This window comes from Vitis vinifera, chromosome 1, assembly GCF_030704535.1.
Source record: "Vitis vinifera cultivar Pinot Noir 40024 chromosome 1, ASM3070453v1".
NCBI classification, from domain to species: domain Eukaryota; kingdom Viridiplantae; phylum Streptophyta; class Magnoliopsida; order Vitales; family Vitaceae; genus Vitis; species Vitis vinifera.
In genome coordinates this window covers 12204869-12229111 of record NC_081805.1, presented here as the reverse complement: position 1 = coordinate 12229111, position 24243 = coordinate 12204869, and the positions used below count along the sequence as shown (strand labels likewise).

Here is a 24243-nt window from a genome sequence, read left to right as displayed (position 1 = left end):
GTAGTAGGCATAGTTTTTAGCCTATTGTAATAATCACTTATAACCTTCCATCATGGTTATGCATGAAAAGAAAATTCATGATGTTATCCTTGTTGATATCGGGTCCACAACAACATGAAAATTACATAGACATTTATTTAGCACATTTGATAAAAGATCTCTAACTTTTGTGAGAAGTGAGGATTGAAGCTTGATGCATATCAAAGAGAATTCTTTACATTAAAGGTTGTTTTATTATTGAAAATCAATGATTTTCCTACATATGGTAACTTGTCAAGTTGCATGGTTAAAGGGTATTTTGCTTGTCTTATATGTTGCGAAGAAACAAATCCTTAAAGATTGAAGCATAGGGAAAAGAACTCATTTATAGGCCATAGACTATTTCTTCCATGCAACCATCCTTTTAGGAAACAAGAAAAATGCATTTAATGGTAAGTAAAACTTCTTGTCACCTCTATAACTATTGAGTGGAGAGGAAATATTACACAAATTAGATAGCATTTGTAATTCATGGGAAAAAAAAAAGTTTAGACATGATAAGTCTAAAGGAAATACTACAAGTTATTGGAAGAAGAAGTTCATATTCTTTAATCTTAAGTATGAGATTATGTTTGTCATAACTTGGATGTGATGCACATTGACAAAAATGTTTGTGAAAACGTCATTGGTACATTACTAAACCTCTAAGCGATGACAAAGAATGGACTAAATTCTCGTTTAGATCTTATTAGACTTAAGGTCTAACTTAAGGTTTGAACAAAATTGAACTTATCTTCCACTTGCTTGTTAAAAACTCTCTAGAATGGAGCAAAAGATATTTTTCCAAACTTTAGTAGACTTGAAGTTCCTAAAAGGTAAGAAAAAGAACAAGCCTAATAGAGAAGCTAAGGATTAAAGGTGTAGTTTCGTTTCTTCAATGCTATGATGGTCTTATCATGTATCATTGTGATGTTAGTTGACTTTTTCATTGTATTGTAGGCTACTATTGGTACTAAGCAGCTTCTACTACATAATGATGCGGAACAAGTGTACATTTTTTTCTTTTTTTTTTCTCTTATTTTCATAGTTTTCACTTGTCTGATGTTGGTTCTTTGGGTTTAATTTGCATACTACTCCATGAATTGTGCTTTCTTTTGTGCAAGATTGCCCAGTGAAAGAACTTTTGAAAGAAATATGATTAGCAATGGAGGGACTAAGCAAAAGCAAAGATTGTTAGGATTAATTGATGTACAGATGCAAAGTTAGATGTATGCATGATACATTGATTAGTCCTCATTAGCGAGTGCTTTCCATTCTACCCTTGTCAATTGAACTATCTCTTACATATTTTATTTTTACCTTTAACCTTAAACTTTTCTAAGATTTGTTAGAAGGGATAAAATAATGAAAACAATATCAACTATTGTAATTCTCTTCATTTCTCACACACCCAATATATGTAATTCCTTTTTTCCATTAAATACTTATTTGCAAAAACATGAACCTTCACCAAATATATATTTTTTCCTAGATGCCTTATCATCATCACCTTCATTGTCCCCCTCATTTTCTTGTGATATAAGTGTGTAGACCCCCATTTTGGGAGTCATTCTGCAGCTTGCTTTTAGCCAGGTGTCGCACTCCTAAGCACCCACGTGTCAATCCCTGATTGGCCATCATGGAATCAGAGTAGTGCTTTTGAAGGCCAATCCAGGGTCGACACGTGTCATCATGGAATCAGACAAAAATCATTTTGGCTGTTATTTGAGGGAGAAAAGCCAGCTGCATGAGGAGGTCGTCTGGCCGTTGGAGGAGTGCTTTTTGGAAGGCTGCAGAGTAGTGGGGTTGGAAGGTGGCTGTCTCTGCAGATATGGTTAGAAGGGCAAATCCGGGAGGAAAGAAATAGGGATATTTTTGGATAGCAGGTGGCTTTTGAGAGGAGAGGGAGAGTTTTGAAAAAAGGGTTTTTTTTTCCATTAGTGAAGAGCTCTAGAGAGAGGGTATGGAGCTTTTCATGCTGGTCTGAGAGAGAGATTTTTTGAGAAAGGAAGGAGGCTGGCAGCTAGGGACAAGGGAGGAGCGTCTCCTGCAGGTGAGAAAAAAAGTGCTTTTCAGGAAGAGATATTTTTGAGGTTTCTTTGAGGGAAGGTTTTTCTGGGGGGAGAGATTGGGAGGAAAGTGCTTTTCCATTGCAGTGAAGAGGGTCTTTTGGGAGGATGGCTGATTACAATGATAGATCTTAGAGCACAGAGGGGGAGATTCTGAGAGACTGTTTTTTCTCTGGAGGGTGAGAGAGAGAGAGAGAGATATTTGTGAAGAGTGGAAGCAAGTGAGGCTAAAACTAGAGAAGAAGCTGAGGAAGAACTTGCCGGTTTTTGTCCAGGTTTGGTTTTGGCTCTAGCTCTTCGACTCTGTTTTGGTTTCCTTGTGAGATGCCCGATCATGCTTTTATCTCTATTTAAATTGTGATTGGCTGTTCTTATCTGTGAAAGCACGTTGATTAGAGTGTGATACAGGTTTTGGTTCAAGGCTTTGCCATTTCATTTTCTATTCTCTATCCATGCTCCGTTTTTTTGTTTTTCTTCACACTGTTATTTTTTATACCCACCTCTCTCAAAAGTGCTGGACCGTGCACATATTTCTGGTTTGTTCTTGGCTTAAACAGCAATAGATGTCTCCTAGGAACTTTATCATATATCTGTTTCCTCTTGGGCACACTGGTCACAAGCGAAACATCAATATGACCATCATCACAGCCCTCTAAAGGTTTCAGTGAGAATAGTTTGCATCCTCGAAGTTTCACACAGCCCGCAGTTCATGGGGTCGGCTCAAGGTTTAAAGGAGAGATCATCTGTTCACTTCTGAGATCAGAAGGGTATTAATGTGGCTGAAGCTCCTGTAGATGCACAGGCTCTAAGGAATATTCCTATGTCTGAGAGGGTCATTCAGAGTGAATGGGTATTGCATGCCAAGCTGGAAAGGATCTGATGGTTGCTGCAAGGAGAAAGTAAATTGTGGGGAGGATTGGTCTAATAGAAATAGAAGTGCGATAATTTCTTAACAGAAATCTTGAAACATCTTGGAGAAACTAGACTGATTCAGTTGGGAGTCTTGCCTAAAAAACGGGGTCATATCTACAACCTTCAATCAGTATTTGCTTAGAGATGAATTTGGAAGCAGCCTCTGTGATGCATGCTCGAGTCTCTATGCCTTAAAGAAGAGAAGGAAGCGCAAGAATAGGCACAGTTCCTTGAAAAGTAATCATACAGATTACGGTCATTAGGGGTTTACTTTATCATTGAAGTATAACCTCTTGATAATGATCCACCTCAAGAGCCTCCAACTAATGGCAGTATGAAGCTAGACCTGGAAACCTAACTTGGTTCAGATGCGAAAGGGTCATAAAAAAAAATGATTAAAAACCAATATCTATGAAATGAATCAAACAGTGGAGTTGTAAATGGGGTTCAAGAATCTGGAGGCAGGTTTGGGGCAATATGGGAACAGATACAAAAGTTGAGTCTCCAAAAGAAAAGGTGAATAAAATAAATATTCCGGTATCAGAATTGGTTCATGGTGCAAAGTAACCTACGGATCGGATGTGCAGAGAAAGCTTTCAGCTAAGTCTCAAGTCCTTGTTTGCCCATGGACTTCACACGCATGTGGACATACTACCATACTCACCACTTTAACTCATCCTTACCATGCTCATCACCTTTCAAACCCCACACCTCAACTCACCCATTTTGCTCATCACCTTTTCTCTCTCTACACCACATGCCCATTTTTCACTACCCACCTCACTCATTCATCTCTTTATACCATATGTTATTCATACCCACCTTTCTCTTCAAGTTTATCAAACATACTCACCCCCATGCACATCTCCTTTGTACCTAATGTCTACTTGCATGGCCACCATTACCATCACATACTCAACACTACCTTTCTCTCACTACCCGATTGTGCTTCATGTACCTAATATCCACTTGCATGGCCACCTTTCACTCTTCCCCTATCCTACCATTTAACCCATTTCTCCTAACGTCTTACCATCTTTCCATGCTACCTTAATGCTTCCTCAAACTCGTCACCCATCCAACCCATTATTTCATGCCCCCATACATACCATATTCCTCTTTAACACCACACGCTTCATACCACCATGCCCACACCCATTCTTTTCTTCCTGCTACCTTTCTCTCTCTACACCGCCGCCCAAAGATCCACTCAAAGCCTCCATGAAGGTCCTAGCATCACTCTACCCACGTGTAGAGAAACCATGCAAACCCGGTCACTAATTTTCCCCACTCAATCCATCAACTACATGTTCATACCTCTCATGAAGAATTCATTGAAGCTCCAGCTGCTAGTGATGATGTGAGAATGGTGCAGAGACAGGGATCGTGGAGGAAGAGATTATTACTCACCATCATGCTCTAGGTCTATTTCGTGATCTGAATCTCCCTGTGATGATAAGCACTACAGGTCTAATCATAACTCAAAGGGTCCAAGGCAGAATGATCAGAGTCCCCGCAGCAAGAGGAACTGTGGATCAGATAAGAGGACATTCAGTCCAATGAGGAATGATCAAAGCCTTAGGTCACCAAGTCCAAGGGAGAATGATCGCCATAAGCATGGTAAGAAGAACCAAGGTTCTGACCAGCAGTCACCAAGTCCAAGGAGATATGAGAGGAGTTTATCAAGATCTTTTTTTTTCGTTCCCATTCTTACAGTCTTCACCGATGATGGAGTTGGTCTTACTTCCATTGGTTGCTGGTTAGTGTGAGAAGGTTGTAATATACAAGAATTAGAGCTGATCGAGGAGTGACGCGACTCTTTTGATGAATATATAATTTTGTACGTCTAGCTCGCATAGTGCAGCCAATCACTCAAAGAAAGATCGTTAAACTCCTGATGATTCCGTGAAATTGAATTCTGAAAACCAGCTTCAGAAACCACGAGGCATATATGATGTTGGGTCAAGTGTTGACAGAGAAACTTCCACTGATTCAATGTCCTCAGAACGGAGAGAACATGGAGCTTTTGGGCACAGGATGTTATCACTGCGGTCATTACAGGAGCCATGTTTAGAAGGCTACCCTACTGTCAGTGGGTTGTCAGCAAGTGCAAGTTCTCATTGGTCAGGACAGGCCTTAGACCACTGATGGGGTCATCTCATGCTGAAGCATCAGGCTTTGGGGTATTTGTTGAAGGATGGAACCTACACAAAGCTGAAATTGCGGGTGAATATGGCATCAAACACAAAAGCAGAATTATGCCAGAGTAAAGATGGATTGGCTGGGTCTGATGAAGGTATTGGGTCATAAGCTGCTATTCTTTGTGATGAACTGCACAGGGTGAGTCAAGGATTGCTGAGATGCCACAAATTCAGAAGTTGACTTGGTTTTTCAAACGAACTCAGAAGGGAATTTTCTTTGCATGGGCATGCAAATCTTAGGGCCACGTGTCATCCTCCCTAATTCCTTCCTTTTGACTTTAAAAATAAATTTCCTAATCCAATTTTCAAATAGCTTTGACTTTTCAAATTTTCCCATCCTTAGCATTTTTCTTAGGTTCCAAAAATCCGTTTTTTTTTCAATAAAATGGATTGCCATTTTCTCTTCGGCAAGTCTTTTTCACATTTTCCTCATTTTTAAAATGTTTTAAAATAGGTGTGAATTTATTTTCGTAATTCCAAATGATGGAATTTACGAAATTAATTCACTCAGAAATAAATTGGGCTTTGGTGGGGGCCCTACATCAAATAAATTTGCTTTAAAATAAAAATGAATTTTGAATGAAATATCATGCGTGCTATTGGTGCTTCTTTATCTGTTTTGGTGACATGAGTGACATACTTTATGTTCATTACTATGCACTAATCTCATTTTGTGATATCGCGTTGCCGTTTGCTGATCAGGTACGCATCCACTTCCACTTCGGTTATCCTCTATTGCATATTCTGATACTCATATGTGCATGATTGATTCGAGTATTTATTGATTTTCTCATTGATTGCCATGTCAGTTTCACCTCATTAGTAGAGACCCGACTTAGGGACTTAGAGGGGTGCTACGGTCTTTACCGTACCTTCCCAATAAGCAACCTGACCCCCGAACCCGACCCGGTTTTTCACAGACCACCTTTTCCAAAATAAGGAGTCGCACTTAGGGTTTTTCTTTCTTATTTTGTTTACCCTATAAAAATAAAACAAAAATAAGTGGCGACTCCAAGTCATTTTCATAATCAAATAAAAATCAATTTTTCAAATAAAAATTCGAGCTCGCCATCGAGTGAGAAACGCATTGAGCCGAAAACGCGGGGTCCACAAAGTGCCTTTATTAGTTGTACTCTTTTTTGCAAAAAATTAAACAAAGTTTCAAATATGCTTCTCATTTCTTGCTTAACATCTTTAAATTCAGTTTTCAGTTCTCCCATTTCCACATTCAACTTCTCCAATGCTTAAGTAATAGTCTCTAGTTCTAGTACACGTGTGGAATCAACTATACTTTCTACATTTCTCTACTTTGGCTATGTAGTAGACTCCTTGATTACTACTCAAAAAGTGCTATTTGCTAGCCTATAATTAATCCTTTTAAACACTTTTGAGTAGTAGTTTAGGTCTTTTAACTCAATTGGCATGTTAAGGATCCTTTAAAGCAATTTTGATCACTTTGTGTAAGTTTTGGTGTTTTTGTTAGTATTTTGATCACCAAAGCAAGTCAAGACTGAGGAGAGCTATGAGGAATCTTGGGCAAAGATTAGAATTCATTTGCCAAGAGTGAATCCGGATTGCAAGGAGAAAAAGCAAAGAGAATCTGCCATGAAGCCTATTCTTGATGACAGTGGTAGCAGCCACTTTTGGAGCACTTTCTGAAGTCCAAATGATGCATGCTATATACCATTTCAAAGCTCAGGAAGTCAATAATCCAATGCTTCAAACGGTGTGCAATTCGGAGTTGAAACGAAGAAGTTGCAGCCATTACAAGCCAATCACTCCGAGCTGAAGGGAACATTTTGCAAAGTGTTGCGAAACCACCCTTTTGTTGCGAAGTGATTTCGCAGCATTTTTGTACAGTAGAGTGTTTCTCCTTCTGACGATGCCTGATTTATGCCGCGAGAGGGAAGCTAGGAACCTCAAGATGGAAGCCAACTTTGCAGCCTGGTGAAGATAGCTTGGTGTTGCGAAAATATTTCGCAGCCCTCTTGGGTGTCTGGGAAATTTCGCAGACACCATTTTTCTCCTGCGAAATGGTTCCTGAAGCCTCCCGAAGCTTGCTACCGACATTGGGAGATATTTTCCATTAGATTTTTGTTGTCTAAATCCCAAAATACTCCTTGTAAACGACCAATTACATGATTTCCTTAGTTTTTAAGTTAGTAAAAAGACTAAATATCTTTGTAACAATTAGTTTTATATTATGTTCATATATATACCTCTCGGGAGCCTGTTCCAGGAGAGGAGTTCCTTCTGTAAAAGTTTGGTAAGCAAGTAAAGGTCTTTTCTTTCTACTGCCTTACCTTCTCACTTTGTATTTTCATTTTCTTATTAAGTTATGAATTCTCTGAGGAGTTTTCCCCAGAAAATGAGTAACTAAACCTCTAATTCCTTGGAGCTAAGGTTGCCGGGGAAGGTTCCAAGTGCAAGAATGCAAAGCTTTGTGTTTTCAGCTAGTAATGAAGAGGAAGTGAAATCCTTTAGTGATTTCAATGTTTTTAGTTAACTTAAAACACCTTAGAGTCACCTGGGCCAACACTTGGTAAGGCAAGTGATTTCCAACCATGGAAATGCACTAGTTTACCTCTTGCGAGCCTCTGGTAGGTGACTTCAAGGTAGGATTTTCTAGAATAGCCAACACTTGATAAGCTTTTGGACTCCTAGGAGACATCCATTAGTTATCTCTTGCGAGCTTTTGACGGGTAATCCAAGGTTAAAGATCACCTTGAATGGTTAAGGCTTAGTGAGAGGCTTAAACCATTGCAAGTTGTATCAGTGAGAGAATTAAAGTGAAATCTAATTGAAGGAGTCTCTGTACATCACCGGTTAGAGAATTGACTATATGTTGAATCTCTAACGCGAGGAAATAAACCATCTGACCAGAGCCGTGTCTTTTGCATGAGGAACCACCCCAGTGAACCTAAATCTCCAAGGAATGTTTTTCTTCCTAAATTATTCCAAACTTCTGTTAAGTTAGTTAGTTTAAGTCTAAACCTTTACCAATCAAAGTTTGTGTTTTATTTCTTAAGCTAACCTTGAAATGAAACAAGACCAATTCACTTGGAATTGGTATCATTGATTGCTTGTTAATCATTCCCAGTGAACGATCCTAGAGCCACTATACTATAGTAGCTTTTTATTTGCTACCCTAGTGTATGGTGTTATAGGTATAAATTTTGTTGATCACTCCCTCATCCAAGGAGCACCAGCTGGACATGGATCAGCTGAGACACCAATTGGGCATGAATCAAATGGCGCCGTTGCCGGGGAATGAGTGTCAAGTTTAAATTGATACCATTTTTTTGAGTACTTGTGATTTTCATCACAAGTTGGTAAAGTTTCTTTCACTTTACTAATTTTCATTCTTTCTTTGTTTATTCATAATCTAAGTTTATCTTTTTAAAATTTAGCCTAGTTTAATTTTACTGTTGTAACCCTGTTTTTCTTTGTGTCCTCTGTTTTTATTTAAGTTGCAGCTGAATACTAGTTGTGTATGCCCAAGTGGATACGAGACAGTGGAGGTAGGCTTATTAAGTGTGATACACCTCAGAGAGGAGAATTTGAAGTAATCTTGAATATCATGGAGGCTGCACCTGAAGATCAACATAGTCACCAAGGTCGTCAAGACAATCTCAATGAATTCAGATCAATGAGGGACCGTATGCATCCACCTCGTATGAGTGCACCATCATGTATAGTGCCCCCTACAGAGCAGCTAGTGATCAGACCATATCTTGTTCCACTTCTACCAACTTTCCATGGGATGGAAAGTGAGAATCCGTATGCACACATCAAGGAATTTGAAGATGTTTGTAATACATTCCAAGAGGGAGGAGCTTCAATTGATTTGATGAGGCTTAAGTTATTTCCTTTTACTTTAAAGGATAAGGCCAAAATTTGGCTTAATTCTTTAAGGCCAAGGAGTATCCGCTCTTGGACTGATTTACAAGCTGAATTCCTCAAGAAATTTTTTCCTACTCATAGAACAAATGGCTTGAAAAGGCAAATTTCAAACTTTTCAGCTAAAGAGAATGAGAAATTCTATGAGTGTTGGGAAAGATACATGGAAGCTATAAATGCTTGTCCTCACCATGGCTTTGATACTTGGCTATTGGTGAGCTATTTTTATGATGGTATGTCATCCTCAATGAAGCAACTCCTCGAGACAATGTGTGGAGGAGATTTCATGAGCAAAAATCCAGAGGAAGCTATGGATTTCTTGAGCTATGTAGCTGATGTTTCAAGGGGATGGGATGAACCAACTAAAGGAGAAGTGGGAAAGATGAAGTCTCAGTTGAATGCTTACAATGCAAAAGCTGGGATGTATAATTTGAAAGAAGATGATGACATGAAGGCAAAGTTGGCAGCTATGACAAGAAGATTGGAGGAGCTGGAGCTGAAAAGAATACATGAAGTGCAAGCTGTTGCTGAAGCACTAGTGCAAGTGAAGCTGTGTCCCAATTGTCAATCATTTGAACATTTGGTGGAGGAATGCCCTGCAATTCCAACTGAAAGGGAAATATTTAGAGATCAAGCAAATGTTGTTGGACAATTTAGGCCCAATAACAATGCTCCTTATGGAAATACCTACAATTCAAGTTGGAGGAATCATCCAAATTTCTCATGGAAGGCCAGAGCAACTCAATACCAACAGCCGGATCCACCATCTCAGCAATCTTCAAGTATTGAACAAATAATAGCTAATCTCAGCAAGGTAGTGGGAGATTTTATTGGAAAGCAAGAAGCCACCAATGCTCGACTTGATCAAAGGATGGATGGGATGCAAAATGATATGAATCAAAAATTTGATAACATCCAATATTCAATCTCCAGGCTTACAAATTTGAATACACTGCAAGAAAAGGGAAGATTTCCTTCTCAACCTCACCGAAATCCCAAAGGTGTCCATGAAGTGGAAAGCCAAGAGGGAGAATCATCACAGGTGAAAGATGTGAAGGCCTTGATCACTCTAAGGAGTGGTAAAAAAATTGAGCAGCCAACACCCATGCCACATGTTGAGAAAGAAGAAGAGATAAAGAAAGGGAAGGTTATGGAAGATAAAGAGAGTGAGATCAGTGAAGAAAAGAAGGACTCTGATTCAACAATGAAAGTAATTCCAGAGAAGGAGCTTCTGAAGGAAGAGATGCTGAAGAAATCAACTTCTCCACCTTTTCCTCAAGCATTACAGGGGAAAAAGGGGGTTAGAAATGCAGCTGAAATCCTTGAAGTCTTGAGGCAGGTGAAAGTTAATATTCCACTACTGGATATGATCAAACAAGTTCCTACGTATGCAAAATTCCTAAAGGATTTGTGTACTATCAAAAGAGGGTTGACTGTAAACAAGAAAGCCTTCTTGATTGAGCAAGTAAGTGCAATCTTACAGTGTAAGTCTCCTTTGAAGTATAAAGACCCTGGAAGTCCTACCATTTCAGTCATGATTGGAGGAAAGGTAGTGGAGAAAGCCTTGCTAGATTTGGGAGCGAGTGTGAATTTGCTTCCTTATTCTGTCTACAAGCAATTGGGCCTTGGAGAGTTGAAGCCAACAGCAATCACTCTATCTCTGGCGGATAGATCAGTGAAAATTCCAAGAGGGGTAATTGAGGATGTATTGGTTCAAGTGGATAATTTCTACTATCCAGTAGATTTTATTGTTCTTGATACAGATCATACTATAAAGGAAGCTAATTTAGTTCCTATCATCCTTGGAAGGCCATTTCTTGCAACTTCAAATGCAATCATCAACTGTAGAAATGGGCTTATGCAACTCACTTTTGGTAACATGACCCTGGATCTCAATATTTTCTATCTGTCTAAAAAGCAAATCACTCCAGAAGAAGAAGAAGGTCCAGAAGAGCTATGTATAATTGATACTTTGGTGGAGGAGCACTGCAATCAACATATGCAAGAAAAGTTGAATGAAAGTCTTGAGGATATTGAGGAAGGTTTTTCTGAATCTCCTAATGGGCTTGCTACTCTACAAAGTTGGAGAAAGATAGAAGGAATTCTACCTTTGTTCAATAAGGAAGAGGAGGCAGCTGTTGAAAAAGAAATTCCAAAACTCAATCTGAAGCCTTTACCTGTGGAGCTGAAATATACATATCTTGAAGAAGATAATCAATGTCCTGTTGTGATATCCTCATCTCTGAACAGTCATCAAGAGAATTGTTTAATGGAAGTTCTCAAGAGGTGTAAGAAGGCAATAGGATGGCAAATATCTGACTTGAAAGGCATTAGTCCTTTAGTTTGTACTCATCATATATATATGGAGGAGGAAGCAAAGCCAATTCGACAATTTCAAAGAAGGTTGAATCCTCATCTACAAGAGGTGGTTCGAGCTGAGGTGCTAAAGCTACTTCAAGCAGGAATCATTTACCCTATATCTGATAGCCCTTGGGTGAGTCCTACTCAAGTGGTACCGAAGAAGTCAGGGATCACAGTGATTCAAAATGAAGAAGTTACTACACGCCTCACTTCAGGTTGGAGGGTGTGTATTGATTATAGAAAGCTGAATGTTGTCACTAGGAAAGATCATTTTCCATTGCCATTTATTGATCAAGTGCTGGAGAGAGTCTCTGGACATCCATTTTATTGTTTCTTGGATGGGTATTCAGGGTATTTTCAAATCGAAATTGATTTGGTAGATCAGGAAAAGACCACTTTTACATGTCCATTTGGAACATTTGCTTACAGAAGAATGCCTTTTGGGTTATGCAATGCACCTGCTACATTTCAAAGATGTATGTTGAGTATTTTCAGTGATATGGTGGAGAGAATTATGGAGGTTTTCATGGATGACATCACCGTATATGGAGGTACATTTAAGGAGTGCTTGGTTAATTTGGAAGCAGTTCTTCATAGATGCATTGAAAAAGACCTGGTACTTAATTGGGAAAAATGCCATTTTATGGTACGTCAAGGAATTGTTCTTGGCCATATCATCTCTGAAAAAGGCATTGAAGTTGATAAAGCAAAGGTGGAGCTTATTGCCAAATTACCATCTCCAACAACTGTGAAAGGAGTAAGGCAGTTCCTTGGCCATGCAGGGTTCTATAGGAGGTTTATAAAAGGTTTTTCAAGTCTTTCAAAACCTCTTTGTGAGCTGTTAGCTAAGGATGCTAAGTTTATATGGGATGAAAGGTGTCAGAATAGCTTTGATCAACTGAAGAAGTTTTTAACAACAACTCCAATAGTGAGAGCCCCTAACTGGCAATTACCTTTTGAATTAATGTGTGATGCCAGTGACTTTGCTATAGGAGCTGTGTTTGGCCAAAGAGAAGATGGGAAGCCCTATGTGATTTACTATGCAAGTAAAACACTGAATGAAGCTCAAAGGAATTACACAACTACAGAGAAAGAATTGTTAGCTGTGGTATTTGCTTTGGATAAATTTCGAGCTTATTTAGTGGGGTCTTTCATCATTGTGTTTACTGACCATTCAGCCTTGAAGTATTTATTGACAAAACAAGATGCAAAAGCAAGGTTGATTAGATGGATTCTTTTGTTACAAGAATTCGATCTTCAAATCAAAAATAAGAAAGGAGTGGAGAATGTAGTAGCTGACCACTTGTCAAGGTTAGTTATAGCACATAATTCCCATCCCTTGCCTATCAATGATGATTTTCCTGAAGAATCACTCATGTTCCTAGTAAAAACTCCTTGGTATGCTCATATTGCTAATTATTTAGTAACTGGTGAAATTCCAAGTGAGTGGAATGCACAGGACAAGAAGCACTTCTTTGCCAAAATTCATTCTTATTATTGGGAAGAGCCCTTTCTTTTTAAGTATTGTGCAGATCAGATTATTAGGAAGTGTGTCCCTGAAGATGAGCAGCAAGGGATTCTATCTCATTGTCATGAGAATGCATGTGGAGGCCACTTTGCCTCTCAGAAAACAGCCATGAAGGTATTGCAATCAGGGTTTGCTTGGCCATCTCTTTTTAAAGATGCCCACAACATGTGTAGGAATTGTGATATATGCCAAAGGCTTGGAAAGCTAACAAAAAGAAATCAAATGCCTATGAACCCCATTCTGATAGTTGAGTTATTTGATGTATGGGGCATTGACTTCATGGGGCCTTTCCCAATGTCTTTTGGTAATTCTTACATTTTGGTGGGGGTAGATTATGTTTCTAAGTGGGTTGAGGCAATCCCTGTAAACAAAATGATCACAGGGTGGTTCTCAAGTTTCTTAAAGAGAACATTTTCTCAAGATTCGGAGTGCCCAAGGCCATAATCAGTGATGGAGGTGCTCATTTTTGCAACAAACCTTTTGAAGCTTTGTTATCCAAGTATGGAGTGAAGCATAAGGTGGCTACACCTTATCATCCTCAGACTTCCGGGCAAGTTGAGCTAGCTAACAGGGAAATAAAGAACATCTTAATGAAAGTGGTGAATTCCAATAGAAAGAATTGGTCTATTAGGCTTCATGATTCATTGTGGGCATATAGAACAGCTTATAAGACTATTCTTGGGATGTCTCCCTATCGTCTTGTCTATGGTAAAGCATGCCATCTCCCTGTGGAAGTTGAATACAAAGCTTGGTGGGCCATAAAGAAGCTGAATATGGATTTGATCAAGGCAGGAAAAAAGAGATTTCTAGACCTTAATGAGATGGAGGAATTAAGAAATAATGCTTATATCAATTCCAAAGTTGCAAAGCAGAGGATGAAGAAGTGGCATGACCAACTCATCTCCAACAAAGAATTCCAGGAAGGGCAAAAAGTTCTGATGTATGACACAAGACTCCATATCTTTCCTGGGAAGCTCAAGTCAAGGTGGATTGGTCCATTTGTTATTCACCGAGTATATTCCAATGGAGTGGTGGACTTATTGAATTCCAATGGCAAGGACAGCTTTCGAGTCAATGGATATCGTCTCAAGCCATTCATGGAGCCATTCAAACCAGAAAAGGAGGCAATCAACCTCCTTGAACCTCAAAAAGCCTAAGTGAAAAAGGGTTTGCTGGATGTGGTCTTACCACAGTTCAGTTTGTAAATTTTCTAATTTTTTTAAAATTTTTTCCATACATTTGATCTTAGTTTTTGATCTTAAATTATGTTTTTAGGTGTGTTTTAATTATTTTGAATGATCCCAGGTGGAAGAAATTTCAAGGAAATTGAAAAGAAAAAAAATCGGGTCGAATTTGGAGCGAAAACAGAGCAAAAACAGGGGAAAAAATAGAGCTCTGCGAAATTTCGCAGCATGAAGGAAACCTCTGCGAAATGGGCATTTTGTTGCCAAACCATTCCGCAACACTGAAGAAGCCTCTGCGAGGGAATTTCGCAGCTGCGAAAGTGGGGTTTGGCACACGAGTGCCACTCCGTAGTACAGTAGCATCGATTTGGCAGCTGCGAAGTGCACTGCGAAATGGAAAAGCATGATTTCGCACCAAAAGTCCCATTCCGCAGGGAATTTCGTAGCTGCGAAAGTGGGGTTTGGCACACGAGTGCCACTTCGCAGCACAGTGACATCAATTTCGCAGCTGCGAAACGCACTGCGAAGTTGCTGCGAAAATGGCAAATTGCTGCGAAATTGGCGTTTTGTTGCGAAACTTAAACTGACCCTTGGGCTTCCGTTTTTCCTATTTATACCGGTCATTTGAGCTGCGAAAAGGGTTTCAAAAATCAGAGCACCATTTTCGCAGCCTCTTTGTCTTCTTCATTAAACCTCGCCGTCCAACTTCCGGTCATCCTCTCAGATCATCAACGTCGGCCAAAGTTCGGTAGCCCGAAATGGCGCGAACACGAGGAGCTAAGTCGTCATCTCCTTCGAACCGCAAAAAGGGACTGCGAAAGGAGCCACTTCCAGAATCTGCTCCAGAACCTTTGCCGTCGAGACCAAATCCACCTCCGGTGAAGCCCGCGCCACCAAAGCCGCCGGCAAGACGATATTTGACCAGGTCAAGAGGTCGGCCATTGCAGAAGAAGCCGAGGGTTGAGAGCTCAGAACCCATCGATTTGACTGAGCAATCCCCTGAGCAATCCCCTGCGCAATCACCAGAGCAGTCGCCGGTTCAATCTCCGGTGTCTTCACCAAATCCTTCTCCAGTTGCAACTCCAGTCCCCTCGCCAATTCAGTCGCCGGTACCATCTCCGGCACCAAAAGAAAAATCGAAGAAGCGAAAGGCACCACTTCCAAAGCCTTAAATTCAAGCCGAAGTAGCTCCAAAAGAAGTGATCAGAAGGCCAATGCTGGCCCAGCCCCCAATAGAGGGGAATTTGGATTGTCGAACACGGCCATTCCATTCCGAATTGTGCTTCGATTTAGCAGCATTCAGAGTGAGGCCAGAGCTAGCCCAATCCTTCCAGCTGCTGAGGAGGTACCGTATGGAGCATCTGCTAGCTCCAAGAGATTTTTTCTACCCACGGATAGCCACGGATTTCTACCAATCCATGATAAGCAAAGAGGTCAGAAATCCAACTCTGATTCATTTCACTATTGATGGTAGACATGGCATCTTGGGAGCACGCCAGATTGCTGAAGCCCTGCAAATTCCTTTTGAGCCAACCCAATTCGATAATTTTAGAGTTTGGGAAAATCCTACTGAGCTGGAGATGGTACGTGCCCTTTCCAGAAGAGCTGCAAATCGATCACACCTGTTGAGGGGGGGAGCTTCCTCCAGTTATGTTTTTAATTGATGCCTTTTTAAGGCATAATATCTATCCTTTGCAGCATTGGACCCAAAGAAGGGGAGTTCTCCTGGAAGCCCTGTACAAGATGTCAGAAGGATTCTTCTTTGGGCCTCATCATCTGATCCTAGCAACCCTTCTCTATTTCGAGGAGAAGGTTCATAGGAAGAAGCTGCAAATAGCTGATTGCATTCCCCTCCTATTTCCAAGGCTGCTATGCCAAATTCTAGAGCACATGGGATACCCTGCTGAGCCTCAGCTGGAGAGAAAGCGAAAATGCCGTGAGCCATTCACTCTTGATAAATGGAATAACATGACGGCCTGCAAAATTGATCAACCTGAGCAGCCTCAGCCAGCTGCAAGGAGAGCTTCCCCAAGGCACAGACTAGAGGATATCACAGTTGCCACTCCTGCCATTCCTATAGCTCCACCAACTACCCCAGCTGCATCTCAGCCATCCACATCAGCAGAGCTGAGGATGGCCATTCCTATATCCGAATATCGAGAGTTGTGCCATGCACTGGAGACTCTTACAGCTTCTCAGAGCAATCTTGCTCAAGAGATGGCATCCATCAGAGCCTGTCAAGAGCAGATGTTGGCCATACAGGCCCAACAAGCTGCCATCTTAAGGCAGCTCCAAGTCCATTTCGATTTGCCACAAGCTGTAAAGCCCTCCACATCTACTCCACCAGAGCCACAATCTCAGCCTGTAGAGTCCCATCCTCAAGAAGCCCCAGCTGATGCACCTACAGAAGAAGCAGCAGATCCATCTGCCTAGTTCTAGCCCCAGCACCACCACCCCATTAATCAGACATTATATATTTTCTATTTATGTTTTTATGCATTTTTGTTTTTTAGTTGAAATGAAGTCCCAGTATTTTGGTACTATATATGGGATTCCTTGTGATTACTTGTCTTTTGCACTGTACTCGAATGAATTGAAAGTAATACAAGTTGAATATTTCTTGTTAAAAGTTAGCATTAAGTTCTCCTTATTTCCTTTTCTCACATATTCTATTCTTTTTGAAACATGTGGTTTTCCCCAATCAATATTCGAATTTGATATCAGCAAGGAGGTACCACTTCCTCCCTTTTATTACAGTCACTCAAATCACATTGAGGACAATGCTCAGTTCGGTTGGGGGGTATGAGGAAGGAAGTATTCTAAATCTTTTTGGTATTGCAATTATATTGGTTAATTAGTTGTAGTTTTTACTTTTTACTCTTGTTGCTCTATTCTCCATGAATTTTGAGGAAAAATTTTCAAATTAAACCAAGAGAAATTGAACTGTTGTTTTTCACTTGACTTAGAGTATGGATTATGCTTACTAAAGTGGTTCAATTGTTGAAACTTCTACTGAAATTGAATTGAGTTCTTCCACTTTAAGCTATTCACACACTGTGCACATTAGTTTCCGATTATAAGATGAAAAGCTATTTCTCTCTTGACTTAGGATAATTTTGGGACTTGGTATATTTGACCTCATTTGATAAAAATTGAAGCACCCTGCAAAAGGCCAATGAGCCTTTGAAATAAAGAAAGTTGTTTGCTTGCCTTGAAACCCGAGCAAGGTTTGAGGGGTATATGGTGAAAATCTTTTAAGCCTGGTGCCCTAAGCCTTAATTGGTTGGGAGACACCGACCTCAATGCTCGTTATAAGGGTGAATAGGTAGAGTTAGCATATGGTAGATGCTTGGGTATTAGAATCTCATTCTTAAAAGTCCGGGGAAAAATCCGAGGAGTTAGTGGTTGAAAGATCCTTAAAACTTGGTGCCCTAAACCTTAATTGGTTGGGAGTCATCGATGGACCCCCATTACATGGACAAGTCAGAAAGAGTACCCCATAAAGCTGCCTTGAAAAAAAAAAAAAAAATGAAAGTGTGTTCTTTTCTTATTGATTTTGGTCAGTTTGCTAAAGTGTTGAAAAGAGATAGGTTGGGGGGGAGAAATTAGTTTAGCATATTATTTTCGGAACCTAAGGAACCAATACACATAGACTTTTGTGGAAGATTGAAGTTTAGTTCTTTGAAAGTGAAATGATTTTAAAACTTCAGTTTGCATAATGCACTCCCTTGATTGACAGTGGTTAGCATAGTTTGTTATGACTCTTGTTGAGATTTGGGTTTGTATTTCTTTAATGCTTCATGTGAGAATTAGATCATCATGCCACTTGAGAATTATTTCCTTTCAGCATGATGTTGTAAATTTTAGATTAGTTTGCTATTTATTTTTATTTTTCTCTCCTATATTGCTAAGGGACTAGCAATATGTCGGTTGGGGAGAGTGATTACTACTCAAAAAGTGCTATTTGATAGCCTATAATTAATCCTTTTAAACACTTTTGAGTAGTAGTTTAGGCCTTTTAACTCAATTGGCATGTTAAGGATCCTTTAAAGCAATTTTGATCACTTTGTGTAAGTTTTGGTGTTTTTGTTAGTATTTTGATCACCAAAGCAAGTCAAGACTGAGGAGAGCTATGAGGAATCTTGGGCAAAGCTTAGAATTCATTTGCCAAGAGTGAATCCGGATTGCAAGGAGAAAAAGCAAAGAGAATCTGCCATGAAGCCTATTCTTGATGACAGTCGTAGCAGCCACTTTTGGAGCACTTTCTGAAGTCCAAATGATTCATGCTATATACCATTTCAAAGCTCAGGAAGTCAACAATCCAATGCTTTAAACGGTGTGCAATTCGGAGTTGAAACAAAGAAGTTACAGCCATTACAAGCCAATCACTCCGAGCTGAAGGGAACATTTTGCAAAGTGTTGCGAAACCACCCTTTTGTTGCGAAGTAATTTCGTAGCATTTTTGTACAGTAGAGTGTTTCTCCTTCTGACGATGCCTGATTTATGCCGCGAGAGGGAAGCTAGGAACCTCAAGATGGAAGCCAACTTTGCAGCCTGGTGAAGATAGCTTGGTGTTGCGAAAATATTTCGCAGCCCTCTTGGGTGTCTGCGAAATTTCGCAGACACCATTTTTCTCTTGCGAAATGGTTCCTGAAGCCTCCCGAAGCTTGCTACCGACATTGGGAGATATTTTCCATTAGATTTTTGTTGTCTAAATCCCAAAATACTCCTTGTAAACGACCAATTACATGATTTCCTTAGTTTTTAAGTTAGTAAAAAGACTAAATATCTTTGTAACAATTAGTTTTATATTATGTTCATATATATACCTCTCGGGAGCCTGTTCCAGGAGAGGAGTTCCTTCTGTAAAAGTTTGGTAAGCAAGTAAAGGTCTTTTCTTTCTACTGCCTTACCTTCTCACTTTGTATTTTCATTTTCTTATTAAGTTATGAATTCTCTGAGGAGTTTTCCCCAGAGAATGAGTAACTAAACCTCTAATTCCTTGGAGCTAAGGTTGCCGGGGAAGGTTCCAAGTGCAAGAATGCAAAGCTTTGTGGTTTTAGCTAGTAATGAAGAGGAAGTGAAATCCTTTAGTGATTTCAATGTTTTTAGTTAACTTAAAACACCTTAGAGTCACCTGGGCCAACACTTGGTAAGGCAAGTGATTTCCAACCATGGAAATGCACTAGTTTACCTCTTGCGAGCCTCTGGTAGGTGACTTCAAGGTAGGATTTTCTAGAATAGCCAACACTTGATAAGCTTTTGGACTCCTAGAAGACATCCATTAGTTATCTCTTGCGAGCTTTTGACGGGTAATCCAAGGTTAAAGATCACCTTGAATGGTTAAGGCTTAGTGAGAGGCTTAAACCATTGCAAGTTGTATCAGTGAGAGAATTAAAGTGAAATCTAATTGAAGGAGTCTCTGTACATCACCGATTAGAGAATTGACTATATGTTGAATCTCTAACGCGAGGAAATAAACCATCTGACCAGAGCCGTGTCTTTTGCATGAGGAACCACCCCAGTGAACCTAAATCTCCAAGGAATGTTTTTCTTCCTAAATTATTCCAAACTTCTGTTAAGTTAGTTAGTTTAAGTCTAAACCTTTACCAATCAAAGTTTGTGTTTTATTTCTTAAGCTAACCTTGAAATGAAACAAGACCAATTCACTTGGAATTGGTATCATTGATTGCTTGTTAATCATTCCCAGTGAACGATCCTAGAGCCACTATACTATAGTAGCTTTTTATTTGCTACCCTAGTGTATGGTGTTATAGGTATAAATTTTGTTGATCACTCCCTCATCCAAGGAGCACCAGCTGGACATGGATCAGCTGAGACACCAATTGGGCATGAATCACTCCTCATTTATTTCTTTTTTTTTTTTCTCCTTCTAGACCAAATAGATTTTCTAACATCAATTCAATAGTAGGTTGATTCATTTCCTCTATTAAGTGTTCTATTTGTTGTTGCTCTGATTGCTCATCATCTTCCTATGAAGCTTTGTGGGTCTTGCCTTCCAATGTAGCTTTCTCTTTTTTCTCAAAAAATAGGAACTATTTTTTATGTAGAACTTTCTATTTTTAAAAACAAAAAATAGAATGTGTATCCAATCAAAACTACACTTTATATTCTACCATGGAATGGAGTTTCTTATGAATCAAATTGTACATAAACATTGTTAGATAGAGTTTAGCTATAAGAGAAGTGAAAAGCATAAGTTGTCAAGTCTTTAGGAAAGAAACGATATAAAAATGTCAAAAGTATTATATTAGAATATTAAGCACCAAAATGTGCATGGTTACTTCATAATCATAGGAACTGCACTATTATATGGAAATTAGTGAATATAATTTTTTATGTTTTATCTTGACATCAGTTGCCTACACATCTATGTTGTTTGAAAAGCATTTGAATTTAATGTGACTTCATAAACGTGGTTGAAGATTCGAAAGACTATGTAGAAGTTTCGCTTTAAATGTTTATATGCTATTAGGTTTGCCGATTTTATCAATAGAATGATGAGAAATCTATGTACTTTGTTTGTTGAACATTAGAAAATCTTTAGGTTTGTAAGATATGTGGTTTTGTAGGATGTGCAAAGTAAACATTAATGTTGATTCTTCTTTCTATTGTGATCGCTAATTTTTGTTTCTAAAATTTGGTACTAACTAGCGTATTCTAAAGTTTTTGTTCATTTGATTCTCTACTCTACTTTTTCTACATTTGAATTTCTACTTAGTGAAGCTTTTTGCCGAATTTAGATATAAAAAAGGCCATGCTATTACACATGGGAAAGATGAGCATCATTCTTATTCCCTTAATTTAGAAAAATAGTAGGCTTAGGATTATGTTAGTGATAGTTTTGTCTATCAATTGAACCAATCAAAATTTGATGGCAACTTGGCAATGATGGACTCTTGTTGTATGTCAAGTAAAGGATATTATGGTACATATAGGTGTATAGACAATTTTAGAATTAGTGCCACTTTTTCAAGAGCAAAATTGAAGTAGTATGTGTTGTTTTCTTTTCCTAGTAACCTTATCTGGATCTTTACTTACTATAGTTTATGTTAAATGACCAAAATCCTGACAACTAGTTTACTTGTTTGGTATAACTTGATTGGTTGGGGCTGAGGTTGACCAACTCTTCATTATGTCTTAACTTGAATGCTAGTTTATGTGATGGACATTAGTGATTTTTGTTACTTTTCATTCTGTGATGTTTACTATTGGGATAAAACAACTTGACATTGTATCATAAAACAAATTGATTTGCCATTATTGCTAATAGATTATGGATGAATACAACCATCTTCTTGCAATTGAGATAGAAACTCAATGACAAGTAAGAAGATGCATCCACCCATATAACCTGTATTCTCTTTTTTTTCACTTCCTTCTTTTCATTGTTGTTAATGTATATGATATTCATTCATATTGTTTCTAGGCAATTATTAAAACCCTTCCACCTCTTTATGAAACCATAGGGGATCAATTTTGTTTTTTTTCAAATATGTGATCAAAAATCTATGGTAAGACACCATTTTAGAGGCAGCATGTCAGCAATTAGTCCACATTTTGGTAGCCTCAGTCCCGCTTAAACAATTTCTTAGAGTGAGAACTTCAATATTCAGTTATTAAACACTATTCTAGTATTTAAAAAATAAGCTAATTCATGATGCTATATGAAAGCTAAGTTCTTAATTTCTGAAACTACTTAAATGGGTTGAATAGTTAATTAGACCCAAATATTAAATATTTATTAGACATTTTTAGTCCGTTCTTCATAAACTCCACTATGTTTCAGTCCTACTCTAAAAAACAATATATACATATGGTGAATTATTTATTTGACAATAGTAATCAAAGTAATTAACATTTTTTATATTTGAAACCATTTTTCATACTTAATATGCTAGAGATTGTTCATCTTGACTAAATATACTTTGGTTGTTCAAAATAGCATCTGAATTGGATCGAAGACATCAGCCAATATAGATTATAATAATCCATTTCCATATCTTGCATATCTAACCCTTTTTTGTACTTAATATGCTAGAGATTGTTCATTTTGACTAAACATACTTTGGCTATTCAAGAGAGCATCTGAATTGGATCTAAGGTATCAACCAGTATGGATCGTAAGAATCGCTTTCCATGTCTTGCATATCTATTCTACTTAAACAGAACTCAATGCAGTTTCCTTCATTGTCTTTATTTTCAAGTTGAAATTTTAGCAAATTATGCAAATTGTGATGCAAACAATATCTTATCCTAATAGTTTTAAAAATTAAGTTCTCAACTCTAATAATCTTATTGTGATTGATAATCACCTCATATATCGTGTTCATTAAGAAGTTTGGGGAATGTTTTTGTGTATGTGGAAGAATGTGTGTGAATTCGCAAGAAAATTAATCAAAATTAATGATTGTTTGGGCTAGGGGATGGATGGAATGGAAAAAAAAAAAAACATAGCCACAACAAGAGAAATGTATCAAAGAGCACTATCTATTGGCTTAACTTTTGAAAGTGCTGCCCATTGGCTTCAAGTAAACACTAAAAAAAAAGAAAAAAGTAAGCATACTAGTATGATAGAGTGATACAAATATTAGACATAAATATGAGATTTCTATCCTTAAGCCATGGATCTTTAAGGTATTCCATATTTTCACAATCCTTTAATCTTCATCAATTGAATGAACTTTATCCTTACAAACTACCCAAATTAACAAATGTATTTTTAATTTAACTAAGTTGATTTTGGAAATTTGAATAGGAACAAAAGATCTCGTATGGTGGCTTAGATGGGCTTGGAGCACTTTTGCAAGGGAAAATCCTCCACCACTTGCTAATTAAAGAATATAACTTTGTATTCCAACTCTTAGAATCTATGTAAACTTGTACATGAATGCATGTATAAGTTTAAATCAATGAACTCATATATAGTTATTTTTTCTTATCTATATGACTTTAATATGATATTATGTGCAAATTTTCAATAACAATGAGATGTCATATTAGGATTTCTAACTAATGAAATTAATCAAAATAGGATTTGTTAGCCCAAGGGTTCTCCTAATTTTTTATGATAACAAACCATGGTTAAGTTGCTAATAATTTTGAATCAGAAAAATTTCAGGTTTTGATTTGGAAATTCAAAAGGATATTTAAGAAAATCATCAAAAGACTAAATGAATGCAAGATCAAGACATATGAAAGACCATTTAATCTTAAGAAATATATGTAAGATGAATGCATTAGTGCACTTTGGATTTTCATACCAATTCATGCATTTTTAAAAACTTAGTTTATGTATTAAAGTCAATTTTAAAAAAAAAAAAAAAATTGACATATTAATACACTTAAAGATCGTATCTAAGTGTTAGAAGTGAAAGGAATTGAAAAAAATATGTTTTCAGGCCAAAATAGGTGAACCGATCAAGGAGACTGGTGGATCAGCTCACCTAGTCATGGAATTGGTCAATTGTTTAAGTCTTCTTGGTCGAGAGTTGGTTAAGGGATATAAAAAACCTTCTCTCTCTTCCAGTAACTATGCATTCTCGATCAAAGGTGAGACCTCTCCCAGTCAAGGTTAGGTCTTCCCAGTTGAGGCCTAACGATCACTTGCAATGCATTTAATGTCTAACAGCTAGTCAACTGGTCGAACCGGAGCTCGACCGGTCAAGGCCATTTTTTAGCATTTTTGGTTCCCAATGCTAGAAACCTATAAATTAAGAGTTCCAGTTCATTTATGAACAAGAGAACACTTACATTTAATTGTCCAAATACCTGTTATTCACTTTAAAAAAAAATTCTCTCTCTTTGATACATTGATTCTTCACTTGCACATCCTTTAGTGCACCTTTTGTCATTCATCCTAGCCTTCTTGTGTATTTGAGAATTTATTGAGCTGGGTTGAGAATTCCCTTCATTGTTGATTAAGTGAGGTTGTGTGAATAGAAAATTTCAAGTTGGTGAATACTTGAAGGATTGTGTAAGAACCCATTGGAGCCAGAATCTAAGTGTAAAGACTTTAGAAGCTTGGTTGAAGTTACAAGGATAATGGA

The 24243-nt window shown here is 38.2% G+C and overlaps 2 protein-coding genes across 2 annotated transcripts; both read left to right on the top strand.

Annotated features, from left to right (window-relative positions):
* Nucleotides 1-14931: 14931 nt before the first annotated feature.
* On the top strand, nucleotides 14932-15345 carry LOC109123424 (vegetative cell wall protein gp1-like). Its single transcript, XM_019223159.1, has one exon. The coding sequence runs from the start codon at nucleotides 14932-14934 to the stop codon at nucleotides 15343-15345; it is 414 nt and encodes a 137-aa protein (XP_019078704.1).
* Nucleotides 15346-16141: 796 nt separating this feature from the next.
* Nucleotides 16142-16606, top strand: LOC132253753 (predicted GPI-anchored protein 58). Its single transcript, XM_059736707.1, has one exon. The coding sequence runs from the start codon at nucleotides 16142-16144 to the stop codon at nucleotides 16604-16606; it is 465 nt and encodes a 154-aa protein (XP_059592690.1).
* Nucleotides 16607-24243: the final 7637 nt, after the last annotated feature.

Excerpts from the sequence above, each read along its gene's own strand:
- LOC109123424 (XM_019223159.1), top strand. The coding sequence starts at position 14,932 with ATGGCGCGAACACGAGGAGCTAAGTCGTCATCTCCTTCGAACCGCAAA.
- LOC132253753 (XM_059736707.1), top strand. The coding sequence starts at position 16,142 with ATGACGGCCTGCAAAATTGATCAACCTGAGCAGCCTCAGCCAGCTGCA.